Source organism: Chaetura pelagica, unplaced genomic scaffold (genome assembly GCF_000747805.2).
Source record: "Chaetura pelagica isolate M959 unplaced genomic scaffold, ChaPel_1.0 scaffold123, whole genome shotgun sequence".
Classification (NCBI taxonomy): Eukaryota; Metazoa; Chordata; class Aves; order Apodiformes; family Apodidae; genus Chaetura; species Chaetura pelagica.
Window position 1 is genome coordinate 1,942,233 of NW_009953295.1, and position 18,091 is coordinate 1,960,323.

The window sequence follows — 18,091 nt, forward strand, 5'->3', positions numbered from 1 at the left end:
TAGGGAAAGGAATTTTTAACCCTCCCAGATGGTTCTGTCCAGCCTGATCTTGGATCTTTGAGCTAAGACAAAGAGTGAGGGAAAACCTGGTTATGGAAGTGGAAGGAGTTTGAGAGCTCCAGGGCAGGCTCTCAGGTGGGAGTTCGAAGGCTCTAGAATAGTCTAAAGAAGGAGTACATGAGAATATCTTCTATGGAAGAAGGGCATTGCCAAGTGGAACTGGATTGAAGGGAAAAAGAACTAAGTTACAGGATGAGAAAAAAGCTTTCAGAGGGAGTTATTTTTCCCAGCATTGCCATTAATGATAAAATTGTCTAGTTTCATTCTCAAATGGAGATTGTGAAGATGGAACCTTCTTCCCTGGTTTCACTTGTTTTCCCTTAAATTGCTTTGTAACTTGTCTTCATGAAATGACAATAAAGTTCCTGACCTAATAGTAAAAATAAAGGAACATTTTTCTACCTCGTCTTTCACATACTGTAGGCACCAGCTAGCCTATGGTCACCTTAGTCATAAGCAGGAGTTAAAACAAAGGAATCTGAAACAATTCAAAAGTACTACACCTGGTCTGAAATGCTGCAGATACATAACAGCTAATTTACATTTTCTGTTTTAGGAACTTGCTTAACTGCAGGTCTAGGTCTTCCTAGTTACAACAGTACAGAAATATTCACAAGTTCCCTGCCATGAAGCTATGCTCTGTAATTCTGTTACAAAATCAACTCCTCTTTAGATTTCAGGGATTGAAGCTTACTTCTGAAGTGCCTTTATTTGGTGAATGTGAGGCCTTTATGCCTGAAAAAGTTGGTGTGCAAGAATCCAAATGTAGTAAATAATTTAAGAGGGAGAAGAGAGAAAAATTGGCCAGCAGTTGAAACAAAGTAGCTTAAGCAGTAAATAAAATAAACAGACTTGGAGCAAATCCAGGGAGGACAGCAGGGAACCAATTCAAGATGCATTGAACCATCATACTTTGAATTGGTAATGTTAAGAGCAGTAGTTCATCTAGAGATATTTTTAAATACTCTTTTTAGCCATGTTGCATGTTTGTTAGAGTGGGAAACAACCAAAATAAAAACAAATGCAAGTCCAGTTGCTTTTGTTATTTGTTCTTGAATCCTGTAGAAGTTGTTACGCTGAGGCCAAGAAAGGGTTTCAGGATTTTTGCAACAGCTGTTTGAGCTCTGCCATCTCTTTGCACTGGATGATGGCTTTTTAAAAAGTTAGATCAGTCTTTCAGCTTTTTTTTTTTTTTTTTAAATTAGATCATAGAATAATCTTTATAACATATTTTAAGAGAAAATAAGTGATCGTAATGTCTTATATTTATGCATTAATCTTATTAGTAGCTCTGAGACTGGAAAGAATGGATAGTAGTTCAAGAGCATATTCATTCATTAAAGTTATAAGTAAAATAGCAGGAAAAGTATTTTAAGGTATTGTGTAGGATCACCTCACAAAGGTCTAATTCTGGCCAGTGCCTGAGACACTGGACAGTAGGCCAGAGCTCTAAGATACGTTCCAGCACCTCTCAGTGCGTCATTAGCACATCCTTTCTGGTCTAAAGATAATGGGTCTTAGCAGATACAGGGAGCTTTGAAAACTTACAGTTTTGTCATGCTGAAAACAACTGTGCTTTGTCAGAAAATGTTAAAACGTTGTTGAGCACAAAATTATTATTTCACTTGTAAACCTTTGTCGTGACTTACTTTCCTGTTCATAAACAAACAAAAAAAAAACCAAACCGTGTTTTGTTCAGATTATGAACTTCCCATTTGTAAGTTCTTCTATTCTAAATTAGGGCCTTTTGGTTACTGCTTTTTGTTTGGTGCAACCATCACCCATGGAAGCAACAGAACTTAGTCAGGAAGACTTGATCTTGTTTTTTGAGTCATCAGCAGCTAGTCCATAAGTGCTGCCTTCAATGCTGTCCTTGGAGAGACCCTGTGCACCTGCCTGGTAGCCTGTGTTTATAACACAGCAGTCAGCACACTGCCCAGAGCCCATGCCCTAAATTTCCCAAGGCAAGAAGTTTAGTATCAGAGCTAGCTGGCTTAAACTTGGAGCTAGGGATGAATGACAGACAGGCCATGGAACGTATCTTGTGTGGAACACTGGAAACCCCAAAGATGCACTCTTACGCGTGTTTCTTTCCATCCCTTTTTCCTACCCTTCCCAGTCCTCTCCTCTTGACAGTAGCAGGGATGTTACATGTATTTTGAGCTGGTGGCTCAAGCACTCGGCTGGAGCTGCCTGATGCCTGAGGCAGCTTTCCTGATGGAGCCTGTGCTGACCTGGGCAAGGCCTAGTGACACTGGGTTATAAATGGAAGAAGTAATTATCCTATAAGTGTTATGTAAAATTTTCAAAGAAGTGTTGCTTGTGGATCTGAAACGTAGTGGTAGAAGAGGGTTAGTCCAGAGGAGACAGGAGTCCAGAGGAGAGCTAGCTGCTGTCCTGAGCTGTGTGGGAGGGGAGGAGCTGCCACCTGGAGCTGAGGTGCAGGCCTGAGAAATTGGGCTGGAGCCAGATCAATATCCAGGGCAGGAGCATTGTTTGATTTGGGCAGGGCAGATGGAGTCAGAAGGGAAGGCAGAGAAGGCATCAGTGCTAAAACAACAGAGATGCAAGGGACAAGATTTTGGGCTAGGTAGAACATGGGGGATGTGTGGGGCAGAGACCTACATCATTGCAGGAACAAAAGACAGCAGAAAGTGCTGTCCTTCTTCTTACTTGGGCTGGTAGTCAGTGTGCATCTGACCCCCCAGGTGCAGTGTAGAGAAGTCTGGAGGTTGTGGTTTCATGAGCTGAAGTCTGGTGACAGCAGTAATTCCCCTCAGCCCGATCCTCTGCTGTGCTGCAGCTGCACTCAGGGTCGTCCTCAAAGCGCTGCCATGAACCAGATAGTCCCTTCTAGGTTTTGTTTAGCCTGGATAGTTCAGGTTCGCAGCACTGGCCCAGTGAAAGCAGCACCGTGGTGGGGAGAAGGACCAAGGGATGGCAGGAAGGCCGCATCTCGAGTCTGGCACGTGCCTTCAGCGGTTTCTGACTGAATCCATCTCCAGCAGGCAGAGACCCTGCAGCCGTACCTCTGTAGTCTCTTCAGGCATTGCATATGGCCTTTAAGTGCTTGCTACAAACCCTGGTGTGTACTTTTTAGTTTTTGTTACTCTGTTTTCCTGCTGGCTAGTGACACCCACCTCCAGCCAGCTCTCCTGGGGCAAAGCCTGTGCTCGTATTTCTATGGCCAGCCAGCTGCAGTGGATGGCTAGAGATGGAAGTTTGGCTGGCAGTGAGGGACAGTGTGTCCTTTCTACCATCCTACAGCAGCATGGGGTGCAGAAAGCAGAATGGTCTCATCCTGGCTGTTGGGATGAGAGTGCTCTCTTTTGTTAAAGCAACCAACTGCCAAGTCGAAGAGATTTATCATGTGAAATTGATCTAACCTGAATAACTTAATTAGTGCTTACATTTTGTCTTTTGTGGGTGTTGGTTTGATGGTGAGATTTGTACTGTGTCTTTATTTTATAGCATAATCCTTTTTTTTACAAAAATGGTGTAGTCAATAGGAGAAATTATTCCTCATGCATGTGGTAATGAAGATAAAAGGTGAATGTTTTTGTCTTTTGCAGTGCAAAGCAAGAATGGCCCTCTAGTGGTCATGGCTCTAAAAAAAACAACATGGGGAATTTTCTTCATCTCACCCAAGGCATATTACAGTAATTGCTTTCTCCAGGACTCTCTAGCAAGGAAACCATACAGGATGAAATTTTTTCCCTTCTCCTTGACGTTCTTATGCTTCTAGATTGAGTAACTAAGATAATATTTGCAATTTAGTCATGTAATTGGCAGCTTCAGACTGTTCATTTGGGGAGCTTTCACTAAGCTGACTTAACTGTGCACTCTAATAACGATGGCAATTATTTATTGAATAATAGACTATTGGGTTTCTTAAATAGCTAAAGCACTGAACTGTGGAACAAAGACTAGCATAAATTACCATCAACTATATGCCATAGTTTGTTCCTGAAACCACAAAATTATGCCTTCATTTTGTTCACTTTTATGTAATTCTTTTTTTTTCTTTTTGAAATTTTCTCAACAGCCAAGTGACTTCTCAGTATCTCTAAAGGCATCGGGGAAGAACAAACATTTCAAGGTGCAGCTCGTGGACAATGTCTATTGTATTGGGCAGCGTCGCTTTAATACTATGGATGAGTTGGTGGAACACTACAAAAAGGCTCCCATCTTCACCAGTGAACACGGGGAAAAGCTATATCTTGTGAAAGCACTTCAGTGACATTGAAGATGGACTTGGCCGCCTGGGCCTCTTATAACTTACAAGCCTTAGGTCCTAAATTCACTTTTATAGAGCAGAGCAATATCTGAAGCAGGCTTAAGGAATAGGCTCTTTCTAAAGTGTTTGCTCTGTCGGTTGCTGTTTGTCCTTTCTTTTTTTGTTTGCCTCTTTTTGTGTTCCAGTTCTGTTAATCTCAGACCACCTCTCTTCAGGTTGAGAGCTTCCCTTGGGTGGCCATGGCAAGCACTCACCTTCCCAGCTGAGTTCAAAACTCCCCTCTCCTGTGTACGTTTACATAGTTCACTCAGATCAAGGAGGGGCGTTTTCAATTCAAACCAGTGTTAATCTGTTCAGATTGCTCACACAGGCAGAACTCTCTGTTCAGAGACATCGGGCACAAGTTGAATGCACTGAAGCTGCAGCTACTGAAGTGAGAGAGTAGACGTGACAGTTGTGGCTGTGAGTTCTGTAGCTATATCGCTTACCGAGGTAGTATATTACAAAAACTCCTAGTTCCTAGAAGCACTCTTTACACTGTACTCTGCTATTACATTGCCTCTCTGACTCTTTGTAAAGAGTACACTAATTAAAAAGCATTTTGTAATAGTACTTCTTAAACTACTATGGTAAGATTGTAGTAAAAGAAAACTATCTAGTGTATTTTGGTCTGTAATTGCAACAAAGAGAAATTTTATTTGAAAGTTGATTACTAGAGAAAGAATCATTGAATTGTAAAGGCTGAATGTTTTGATAATCCACAACCAAATGTGCCATCCACGTAATGCTTTTTCCTCTTGCCCTTCTGCTTGTTTGAATTAAATGATTATGTATTTAATTCTCAAAGTAATATGTATCTGTAGCTGATTGTTGACACTAATACAGAAGATTAATAAAAACTGATCTTGGGACGGGGTGGGGTGGGCTACCAACACTATATATATATTTGCTTTAACGAAAGAAATCTTCAGGTTTTACAGAGGATGGCGTGGTTGGTAGGAAGAGACACACAGAATGTTAATGAAGAAAATGCATTTTTTCTCTTTTCTTTACATTTAAACTCCTTTATGGTTTAAATATACAGTCTTTAGATGGCACATTCCTGAGATTGAAGAAGGGATCGTGAGATCTCAAAATCTTGCATACTCAGTTTTTTGGATATTGTAATAAAAAAGGTATTATGTCATGATGGAGTACTGGATTTATCCTTGGGTGGTAGTCCTGGTGTTGCTTTAGCAAGGTGAAATAGAGCGAATAATGAATTTATTTTGTCTTTGAATTTGTGTGACCTAAAAAGAAAACTTCTGTGACTGCAGAGGACAGTTTGATGTGAGGCAATGTCTAATGAGCTCCATGTTACTTGTTTCGGTGATAAGTCCATTCATAGCTTCAAGGAAAACTGCAATATGGAGCTGTTTCCTTGGTACCTTTTTGCCTTTAAAACACATTTCTTACCTGTTCTGTGTTTCAGCAAGTGGTAGTGCAGCTACCTCTGTGCAGAACTCCAGTGTAGGTTAAGCAGACACCAGCACTGTCTTCGGTTTAAATCATGCCACTGCCAGGAGACTGCACTGGTATGTCTGCAAATGAATTGCAGTCTTGCTCAGACCTGAGAGGCAAGTACGATTTTTAAAGTTCTTCACACATACTATTTTTCTTACCACTCTTGAAATCTTTTTTCTATAAAGTGATCTGAATTGACAACTGTATTTGAATTGACAACTGTATTTTTCTGTACGTGCATTAACTAAAAATTGGGCAGTGGCACTTAGTCCAGCTTAATGAAGGAAAGCAGTGATTCTGAGCAATCCAGGATGGCCATGCTTTATCCTGAGGAGCACCTACCCGTGGCTATCTTCTAAGAACATGGAAGCTTTCCTTAGGAAGTTGGTGAAAAGTGCCAGTTGTTTGCAATCTACCTACAGAAGGACTCCACAGTGGGCTGCTTCTTAAACTTCATAAGTAAATTCTGCAGAGAATGTAGGTTTTTGCCTTCAGATACCCAGTTCTTTCTTTAGGTGAATCTAAGCATGTACCAAGTTCGGAAATGATGTTAAGAAAGTCAACTATATATTGTATGAGCATTTTCAGGTTTGAGTGAATTGATTTTCAGTCTCACTGACTCTTTGTACCATTTGGAAAAATGATATATGGGAATGGTTTTCCTTTTCAGTAAACTGATTACTGCAATTACTCTTTCATGCCCCTTGTTCATTTTTCTGAAATGTTCCCTGTGTTTCCTGTTCCAGGAGCTTCCATATGCCTCTTAAAATCCTTTTTTCCCACTTGTTTAAAATATTCTCTTTTTACAAGCTCTGTTAGTTCCTAACCCCTTTCTTGTCTTAGTAGCTTAGAAGTAAATCAAATGGCATATAAGTGAAGTTTTTACCATACACTTCATATTTTAATGGATTTCTTGAATATTTTTTTGTTACCTCAACCTCTGTGAACAGTTTCTGTGTATTGAGGTGTGAATTGTTAAAGTATTTTGTTTTGGAAGCAGTTTGTTAATTTACAACCCAGCAGTGTGAATGACTGTCTTGAGTTGATTTTTTTTTTTTAAACAAACCTCATCTTGTTTTTGCCCACACTGTATTTAATCAACATGCTCTCCATTCAACAAGCTCATTAATAGTTCAGTTTTTCCCATCTCTACTAATTGAGATAATTTTCTGCAAGTTTTTTTTGCCTTTTTGACCTCATTTGCTGGATTGGGCCTAAGCATTAATATTCTTCAGTACCAACTGCTTAATAAAAGGGAGAATAAACACATTATTTTTTTTCCCCCTATTTTATATGTACCTTTCTATCATTTGGCAAAACCTCACCCTTTTTGACTACTCAAAGCCTCTTTGTCAAAGCTTGGAGCTGGGGGTGCATGGGGTTTTTTAAGATGAGGGGAATTGTAGTGACCCAAATTGGTTCACCTGCAGTTTTCATTAAAGGCTCAAATAATTTCTGATCGAATAGAAGTGGTGATTTTCTTTATGGTATTCAGTTTTCTTATCATACTTGGTTGGTATAGGTGTGTAAGTTGTATTTTGAAGTATTATTCCTGCACAACTGTTAATGTTTTCTTGCTTTACTGGTGTTTTCCTATGAATGTGAATGAGTTGTCTAAATCCATAGCAGTTACTGTTCGATGGCGAAAATCTGAGATCCATGTTTTCACTTTTAGCTCTGGGAGCTTGTTGATAAGTTCCCTCTTCCAGTTATTTCAACTGTTTGTGGTGACACTGAATAGTCCTATCTTGAGTAGGCACAAAAAGATGGTCAAAATCCTGTCACTTCTGAACTTATGCATCATAACCCATCTAATCTGTAGTTCTCCTCTTCTGAGGATGCTTTATTTAAAGGATGCTGTGGTAGCTGTTCTTCATAAATACCTATGGTGTTGAACTTGCTCCCAGCTTTTATGCTATTCAGTCTTATGGAAATATGTGTGTATGAGACATGTTCCAAGAGGTGGGGAGACTTGTGTTAGCCCAGCCACTCCAGAGTGATGTATAGCCCTGCACCTACTGGGAGCTGTTGCTTTTTGCACAAGTGACTGCACTGCCACTCTGCTGGTACTGGTGGTGACATTTGGCCAAAAACATTGGAGCGCTTCAGGGTTTACACTGGTTGGCAGATAAATGCACACACAAGCTTTGGCACAGGCCCCAAGCCAGGCAGCTGCTCGCCAGATCCAAATTGGAAGAAGCAGGAACCCATGGCATGGTGCTTAGCCTCAGCGGGGACCGTTGCAGAGAAGTACGGCAGAAGCGTTCTATCCAGCTGTGCAGAGCTCAGATGGCTCAGAGTGTCTAATAGCAAAATCATGCAAAGTTGGGTACCAAGTAGCCAGGGCTGGCCTGATTTAGTATTGAGGGTAGTCATGGATTAGGTCGGGACAAATTATTAAGAATTAATCCAAGAGTGAACAGAGGGCATGCCAGCTAAACTTACATGGATCTACTGTATTATAAAATTAAAGGGCTTGTTTAGTCTTTGCTTTTGGGGAGAGGAGAGAAAAGGCAACAAAGATGTGCAGTTGGGTAATTAACATGATTGTGGACTGTGAAGTCCCACTCTTGAATGATTCTGTTTAATGTTGTCAATTCAGATGTTTTTCTGTTACAAATTTATATGAAATCCTTAAAGTTTACAGCTGTTCTTTCAAGCCTTTATTGTAACTTTTCTAAACTGTAAAGTTTGCTGCCTGGTTTAATGGTTTCACTATGGGGAAACAGAGATCTTCCACACTTAAAATGATAACTGTTCTTATAAAGTTGAAGTACTTCTAAAATACCACTACACAGTCTTACTTGTAAAAATGAGTCATCTTGCCTAAACTATAAATCGAAAGCTAGAAAAGGGATCACGCTTCTTTTTGTATTAAGTCTGGCAATTTACTTTGCAAAAGCACTAAATAACTGTGAGGGCTTTTGTTCCTTCTTGTTCTTAAACTAGTAATACAGTGACTTAGAGTTAAATGAAACCTGTGCAATCTCCAGAATCTGTATCTGATGAGTTATGTTTTCCTGCTCCAGTGGGATGGGGTGACTCATTTTGAAATGGAAACTTGTTAACATATTTACACTGATAAGTTGTGAAAGGTGTGTTGCTAAAGTAACTCTGAGCTCTCAAAATGCACTAGGAACTGTGAACCTTCCTATTCCTTTCTCTTCAGTCCATACAAAATTCAGTGCCTTTTTTAAGAAGTGGAAAAGTGTAAAGCATCAAGGGTACAAGTTGCCCAGTCCTGAATAGTGTTAAAAATCACCTGGACCATGTGAATGAAAAGTGCCAGAGTAAAAGGAGGATGCAGGTAAATGCCACTGTTCATTGACTGGTTGCTTCTAGGTGGAATAGGCTTTTAAGTAACAAGTCGACCCGTTGTGCAATACTATTCTAGAAAGTATACTGCAATTCAAACATTCACCAGCTTTAGTATATGTCAACAATGCCTAAATTTGTGTATGTTCCTGTGCTGATGTCTTGCAAAAGCAATATTAATTGTCTTTTTCACTATTTTAGGTGGGTATTCATATCTATAGCTCTTGGATATAGTTACCATTTTTTGGAAAACCCAGCACAGAATGACATAAATGGACTTAATGTGAAATACAACCTATATATAATATACTTAAAACTATTAATATTTTCTGGCCCCTTGCATGCCTCTAGAGCCCTATATTACTTTTGTACTTCAAAATGCAAGTTTTCCTGGCATATTCTTGGTGTTTCTTTTCTTGTTATAAAAGAGATTGTCTCCCTAGCTCTTGCTTGAAGTACCTACTACACAAGCTTGTGTGGAAGCTGACTAACAGAAGTGGCATGTAACCATTGGCAGATTAAACAAGTTTTTCCTTGCATTTTCTTTCATATGTGGTAATATTAGATGTTTTAGGAGTGGGAGGTTAATTAAAAAAAAGAAAAGAAAAAAGAAGACTCTCGTAATTTGACAGATTATCTTCAGCAGTGGGAGTCCACAGTTATGAGGAAAAAGTAACAGGTAAGAAATCTCTTCTGTTTTCTTAAGTGAATTTAGTTTGGGATTTAGCTTGACATAATGTGCCACTAGTGCATGAAGTATTAAAAAGATTAACAAATAAATACTGACTTGGGCCATCTTACTGAAGAAATGGATGGATAAAACTGTTAATGTCCTTCTTTAGAAAAGAGTAATAATCTTGAAAAAAGGAGAGCTGTGAATTTCAGGGACATGTTTGTTGGTTATGGATTTTTTAAATTTATATTTATTTTTTTTTTGAGGGAAGACTTCAAAAGGTGTTTTGCTCCAGTTTTCAAGCCAAAGTTTGCTTCTGAGCTTCATCCCAAGAAGCATCTCTTTGGGTGTGAGCCAGGCCACAGAGAATATGTTAAATGGAAGTGTTCTCCCAGCTATAATTGAAACTGTGGTGGTGAATAATGGGTTACTTACTTTTTTGTTAATTTTGATCTCCATTAGATTGGATACATACATCTATATGGTAATTAATTAGTGGGTTCCATGGGTTACTGACTTAGCTTTTCACCTGGGTTCAACTCTATCAAGTCAAAATAAGCTTCATGATTTTCTTTTTTTTTTTTTTTTTTTTCTTTTTATGTCACAGAACCAGTAGTGCATTCAGTGCAATTATAATTTGTAATGCAAAGAAGCCCTTCAGTTGTGGGTGGCTGGTATGCTTGGAATACTAAGTCAATAGATGATGGTGGTGATAATACAGCCAGAAAGAATGGTGGGTAACAGCACCAGCAGACATGCAGAGAGAACAGACTCCTGGAATCATACAGCAAGTATCTGATGGTTTCTCTTTGGAGAGTTATGATGTTTGTTTTCATTTGAATATGCATAGCTAATTTGTAAAAGTCAAACTTAACCCTTTTTTTGGTGTGCAGACAGTTTATTCAACAGTAGATTTCAGGAATTACCACTGCAGGAGGAAAAGTGGATGTTGAGGCCTTAAGAAAAGTGAAGGGTACTGGTGTTTGCGGCAGCTTTCCTTCTGAAAATCCATCCAGTCAAAAGTGGGGTACTCCTCTGTGTTACTTGGTTACTGGCATTAGCCCGACTTCATGTGGGCATAACCTGTCTGCACTGAAGACGAAGAACTGTGATTACGTTAGATTTCTGTAATGTAGACAAGGCTTTTTGTCAGCTGGGTTGGGCTAAGCACAGGGTTCAAGGTAAAGAGAAGAGCCAGTTGTTGAATGAGTGTTCACTAGTAATGGATGGTTACCATAAGAGAACTCTTTTAATCCAGTTATTTTTGTCCTTTGCCCTTAGTAATTCAGCAGTGGGTGCTGACATTATCAGTGTTTGACGCTGTGTGTTAATAAGGCACAGAGGTGTTTCTTGTGCTAACAGGTAACTTTGATCAGATGTGCGACATCTCTGTCTTGTCTCTGTGAAATCATTATGTGATGAAATTAAAGATCATGTAAGAGAAACTGTCCATTTCTTGTTACCTGGCATTTCTAATGCTGTAAGTAGCACACCTAAATTGTCAGCTTTCTGATGCTCTTTGGTGTAACCTCGCCTGCAAAAATTAGAAGTCTGAGCATGTTTCAAAAGTAAGCAGACTCAGCTCAGTCTCTTGCCATGAGGTGAGTGTTAGATCTCCAATCATGGGCCCCTTGCTGGCAATATCTCATATTTTTTAACGGTGGTCTTTGAGACTTTTCTCCCTAAGTTAACATCAGATGTCTCCTCCGTTCCCCTTCCTTTTCCTTCCTCCCTTCCCCTTTTTCTCGCTTTCTTGCTTTCTTCCTTTTCTTTCTCTTCCCCCCCTACCCCCTCAACACTTTGTCCTCAAAAATGCACATGCATCTGTCTGTGACAATCCTTTTACTTCCTGGAAAGCCTACTTGGCCACCATTTTGAAACTTTATGGACCCTTTGTGGACCCTTTGGAGTAACAGTATTTCTTTCCAGTGTTGATTTAATGAGAAAGAATACCCTTCTTAATGATTTAATTATCCTGTGGTGGGAGAAGTAATAACCAAAGGTGTTTTCCTTCTTCAAGATGGTTCTTGTAAGCACTTAGTGCTAATGGAATGAGCTCTGGCCGTTCTTCATGAAAGAAACAAAAAAAGGGAACAGGTTACAGTTCTAGTTGAAACCAAATCACTCTATAAGTGCTTGCAAATAATTTTAAAACTGAGAATGGAGATGTTCATTACATAATGCAATGCCAGGAACTACTTCAGTTACTGATGGAAGGAAGAGACTGCTTTCCTCAGCATTATGAGAACATTCATTCTGTAATAGTCTCAGAATTTTTGGATAACAACCTCCACCACTTTCAGAAACACATTCAAAACCAAGCTGTGCATACTTAGTATAGTTTGGAACCTTTTAGGATAGGGCACCATCCAGTCATCCAGCTTCATTTTGGTTATATTTTTATGGTTATATTTTTATGATGACTCAGATAAATAATTTTTTTGCGTGTTTTCTAGTGCAGTTGCATGTGGGACTGACATTGCTTCCATTTGAGCTGGTTGAGTTTCCAGGAATCCTGCTTCTCCTGTGCTTTGTTATTCTGCACTGCCTTCCTGTCCTGTTTGCACTTGATCTCCCACTCCACCTTCTTTCTTCCTCTTTTCTGTATGTTGTGCTCTAAAGCTTCTGCAGTTTTTCAGCTCCTTCTTCCTTTCTTCAATTGTTTCTACTTTCCCTCCATTTTCAGCCTTTAATATTTAGAGCCTACCTAATGGACAGGAAAAAATACCTGTACTCCCCACTTCTCCCTTACATATCCAGGTTGCAGAGAAGCAGGCCCACTTCCCCAGGTAGAGCTGTATTGTGCTGAGGGGACAATGAACAGGCTGTCAATTGACTGTGTTGCTTGAGCAATCCAATTCTTACCATTCACAGAGGCGATTTGTTGGATGATGTAATCCCAGCTGAAATAAGCAGCTTGACTTCCGGACTTCAGGGTGTGTATTCTTAGTGTTGAAGTCTTGGTGCTCAAACAGGCCACAGCTGAAACTCTGAAACCGGGACAGGAAATGACATGGTCAGTAGTTCTGCACATTTACCCTAAATTTTGCAAAATAGGGACAGTGAACTTCTTAAATTATGCTGATATTTTAGGGCTGAGGGAGTGTAACTATACATGGCTTTGTTGTGGAGAAGGCAATTTAGTGCCTACTCCTCTTTTCCTGCTTACTTCAGTTTCTTTTGCCTGACCTACTGGATGGTATTTTCCAGTACTGAAGAGAGAAAATACCAAGGATTCTTCCAAGAGAGTTGCAATTCAGCAGTAGCTGTTTTTGTGAGATCTGATTTCCTTGGAGTGTATCGATGCATAGTTAGGCTGACATAGTGGAGATGTTATGCTGGCAATTAACTATAACACTATGTGTAACTATTTTTAACTATAATCAACTATAACAGCTGTAAAGTTTGCTGTGGTTTGTACTGTTCGTTGGAAGTGTTACGGCGTCTGCTATAAATCTTCATTGAAAAACCTGATACTGTAAACAAAACCCTTTAATTAAAAACTGAAAAAAAAAAAAATACCCCCCCAGTCCATGTACAAAATGAAGGAACAGCTCAAACTGAAGACAGCAGCCAAAATAATCGCTCTGTACCATACAGTGATGATGGAGAGCAGACAAAGAGAATACATGGAGGAGCCATGGAAATGAAGCCTCATAAAAGGGCTGGTGACAGATGACACAATTAGAAGCACGCTCACCCACGTGAATGCAATGATACATATGTTGGCACCAGAGAGCAGGAGGGAAGTTCAGAATGATTGCACAAGGCATTTGCTGAGGGACTCAATCTGGCAGGGCCGTGCTGGAGGAACTTCAGTTTCATTCTAAAGCAGTTCTTGCCTTTTCTCTTGAGATACAGAGACAGGGTATAAGCAGCAGTAGGCTTGAACAAGCGGTCAGCCCCCGCTTCTGCAGCAGGAAATGAAGACACCCAAGAATTGTCCCAAATAGATGTGTATGTGCAGATGTTTGCTTTCCCGTAATTTAAAAGATTTCTTCAAATTGTATTTGTTCCAGAATGAACTTAGAATCATAGAATCATAGAATCTTAGGGGCTGGAAGGGACCTCGCGAGAACATCTGGTCCAACCCCCCTGCCAGAGCAGGGTCACCTAGAGTACATCACACAGGAACTCATCCAGGTGGGTTTTGAATGTCTCCAGTGAAGGAGACTCCACAACCTCCCTGGGAAGTCTGTTCCAGTGCTCTGTCACTCTCACAGTAAAAAAATTTTTTCGGATATTCACCTTGAACTTCCTATGCTCCAATTTACACCCATTACCCCTTGTCCTATCACTGGTCATCACTGAGAAAAGCCTAACTCCGTCCCCCTGACACTCACCCCTTACATATTTGTAAACATTGATGAGGTCACCCCTCAGTCTCCTTTTCTCCAAGCTAAAGAGACCCAGCTCCCTCAGCCTTTCCTCATAAGGGAGATGTTCCACTCCCCTAATCATCTTCGTAGCTCTGCGCTGGACTCTTTCGAGCAGTTCCCTGTCCTTTTTGAACTGAGGGGCCCAGAACTGGACACAATACTCCAGATGTGGCCTCACCAATGCAGAATAGAGGGGGAGGAGAACCTCTCTTGACCTACTAACCACACCCTTTCTAATGCACCCCAGGATGCCATTGGCCTTCTTGGCCACAAGGGCACATTGCTGGCTCATGGTCATCCTCCTGTCTACCAGGACCCCCAGGTCTCTTTCACCTACACTACTCTCCAGCAGTTCAGCCCCCAACCTGTACTGGGACATGGTGTTGTTCTTCCCCAAATGTAAAACTCTGCACTTCCCCTTGTTGAATTTCATCATGTTTCTCCCCGCCCAACTCTCCAACCTATCTAAGTCTCTCTGAATGGCAGCACAGCCTTCTGGTGTGTCAGCCACTCCTCCCAGCTTAGTGTCATCAGCAAACTTGCTGAGGGTACATTCTATACCCTCATCCAGGTCGTTGATGAAGATGTTGAACAACACCGGTCCCAGTACCGACCCCTGTGGGACTCCACTAGTCACACACCTCCAACCAGATTCTGCCCCATTGACTACAACTCTCTGACTCCTTCCTTTCAACCAGTTCCTAATCCACCTCACTTCCTGATCACCAAACCCATACCTGATCAACTTTTCTACAAGGATGCTGTGGGAGACGGTGTCAAATGCTTTACTGAAATCAAGATAAACCACATCTACCGCTCTACCATCATCTATCCACCTAGTAATTTCCTCATAGAAGGCTATGAGGTTAGTCAAACATGATTTACCCTTGATAAAACCATGTTGACTGCTCTTGATGACCCCCATGTCCTTGATGTGCCTGGAGATAGTGCCAAGAACAAGTTGTTCCATCACCTTTCCAGGGATGGAGGTGAGGCTGACCGGTCTATAGTTACCCGGGTCCTCCTTCTTGCCCTTCTTGTAGACTGGAGTGACATTTGCTATCCTCCAGTCCTCAGGCACCTCACCTGTTGCCCATGACTTACTGAAGATGATGGAGAGTGGCCTAGCAATGACCTCCGCCAGCTCCCTCAGCACCCTTGGGTGCATTCCATCTGGACCCATTGATTTATGGATGTCCAGATTACTCAACTGATCCCTAACCCAATCCTCATCTACCATGTCAAACTCTTCCTCTATCTTGACTTCTTCTGGGGCTATATGAATCTGGGGCTCATAGGGAGACCCTGCAGGAGTGAAGACAGAGGCAAAGAAGGCATTCAGCACCTCTGCCTTCTTTATATCCTCTGTCACCAGGGCTCCCACCTCATTCCTCAATGGGCCAATATTGCCTCTATTGCTAGTTTTGCTAGCTATGTATTTGAAAAAGCCCTTTCTATTATCCTTAACCTGACTTGCAAGGTTAAGTTCCAAGGAGGCCTTAGCTTTCCTAATTGCCTCCCTACATCCTCTGACAACAGTCCTATATTCCTCCCACGTGACCAGCCCCTCCTTCCATGATCTGTAGATTTTCCTTTTCCACTTAAGTTTGCCCAGTAGTTCCTTCTTTAACCATGCAGGTCTCCTAGCACCCTTACTAGATTTCCTAACCATTGGGACGCTCTGATCCTGTGCTTGCAAGAAGTGGTCCTTGAATGTTGACCAGCTATCTTGAGCTCCTTTATCTTCTAGCACCCTGTCCCATGGGATTTCCCTTAATAGATGATTGAGGAGACCAAAGTTTGCCCTGTGGAAGTCCAGGGTTCTGGTCCTGCTGGGTATTTTGTTCCTTCCACACAGGATCCTGAACTCCACCATCTCATGATCACTGCAGCCAAGGCTGCCATTGACCACCACTGCTTCAACAAGGCCCTCCTTGCTGGTTAGTACAAGATCCAGCAGCGCTCCTCTTCTAGTCGGCTTGTCCACCATTTGCATTAAGAAGTTATCATCAATGCACTGGAGGAACCTCCTAGACTGTGAAAGGCTGGCTGTGTGAGTCTTCCAGCAGATATCAGGGTAGTTGAAATCTCCCATGAGGACCAGGGACTGTAGTTGTGAGGCTGCTTTCAGTTGCCTGTAGAAAGCCTCATCAACCTCCTCACCTTGATCAGGAGGTCTGTAGTAGACCCCCACAACTGTGTCACCCGCACCTGCTTGCCCCTTAATTCTTACCCACAGACTTTCAACTTGCCCCTCATCAGCCCCTGCACGAAACTCAATACATTCTAGTTGCTCTCTCACATAAAGAGCAACTCCACCACCTCGCTTCCCTGCCCTATCTTTCCTAAAAAGCACATATCCATCCATGGCCACATTCCAGTCATGTGAGCTGTCCCACCATGTCTCTGTTATTGCTACTAGATCATAACCCTTAGCCCGCACACAGACCTCTAATTCCTCCTGCTTGTTCCCCATGCTGCGTGCATTAGCATACAGGCATTTCAGGAAACGAACAGAGCACACCAGTGGGACTAAATCCTCCTTGGACAACCTGACTTTGGGCCATGGTGTGTTCCTCTCGTGCTTGTCCCTAACAGACCCGGTCTTCTCCCCTTCCCCCATCACATCTAGTTTAAAGCTCTATCAATGAGCCCTGCCAAGTCCTGCCCCAAAAGCCTCTAACTTATCCTTTCAGAATCGATGTATGCCTTTCCATAGCAGATTGATGTTTGGGAAAGGTTTGATTACATTGAACATGAGTGCAGACTTGTCCTAGACTGCACATGAGTGACTAATCCTTGATGAGCTCAGTACTCTCTGAAGGGAGAGCCAATGTTTGAATAATTTTAGTTGTGCCTCTGATTGCATTAAAAGTCCTCTACTCTTCCACCTTCCCCACCACACTGATTACGTGGGGACACATATCCCTTTGGCTACTGTGATCTGTTTTGTAGCCCTGATACTTTCTCAAATTTATTCCAACTTGAAGTCTGATACTTGTAAAAAAACCCTGGAGCTTGCTTCTCATCACTAGCCTTGCTCATTGAATATGAACAGTTGTGTAGTTGTACAGATGCCAGCCAGGGAACCTGACTGTCCAATGCTATAACCAGATGAACATAGAATCATAAAATTGTTTAGGTTGGAAAAGACCTGTATGACCATCGAGTCCAACTGTTAACCTAGCACTGCCAAGTCCACCACTAAGCCATGTCCCTAAGCACCACATCTACACATCCTTTAAATACCTCCAGGGATGGTGACTCCATCACTTCCCTGGGCAGCCTGTTCCAGTGCTTGACAAGCCTTTCAGTGAAGCAATTTTTCTAAATATCCAGTCTGAACCTCCCCTGGCACATGTTGCCTGCCATCAGCATCCAGAAAATGAAGAATTGCTCCATCACCAGTGAAAGAGCAGTATGAGGCTCTGTTGAACCTATGTCATCCCACATCCACGTGGATACAGGTTGGATTGGGAGCTGCTGATGTGTAAAACGTCATGAGGAGAGGTAAAATATGGTATGTGTCAGTTCAGAATTGGCTCTTTCAATACAGATGTCTTACTGGCTGAACTGGCTGGCCTTCCTATAACTGTACGGTTGTAATAGTAAGCTTATCAGTATATGTATTATGTTAGGATGATGCAAGCCCTAAGAAGCACTGAAATTCCCTATGGTGCTTCTGTTTCTAAGGTGGGAGAATGTAATTGTTGCAAAAGCAGTGAATATGGGCTAAAATACACCTTTCCTGTTAGTGGTATTGAGTGACCCAGTCTCTTTACTGGTTCCCTATCAGTTCTTGTGGGACCTTCTGACTTCTTGTCAGGACCCATCTCCTGCCAGGCAGCATGGTCAGAAGTGAGTTATGAATTTCTGAACGAATCCTTCCCTGGGCTTTGGACTGCAGAGCTTCCCAATGATGAA

General features: G+C 41.6%; 1 protein-coding gene across 1 annotated transcript in view; it reads left to right on the forward strand.

Moving 5' to 3' along the window:
• Positions 1–5,483, forward strand: part of NCK2 (NCK adaptor protein 2) — a 57,073-nt gene extending 51,590 nt beyond the window's left edge. Inside the window, exon 4 of the mRNA XM_009997893.1 lies at positions 4,106–5,483. Coding sequence (XP_009996195.1) covers positions 4,106–4,300 — 195 coding nt within the window. The 3' untranslated portion in view covers positions 4,301–5,483. The remainder of the gene's footprint in view (positions 1–4,105) is intronic.
• The last annotated feature ends 12,608 nt before the right edge of the window (positions 5,484–18,091 follow it).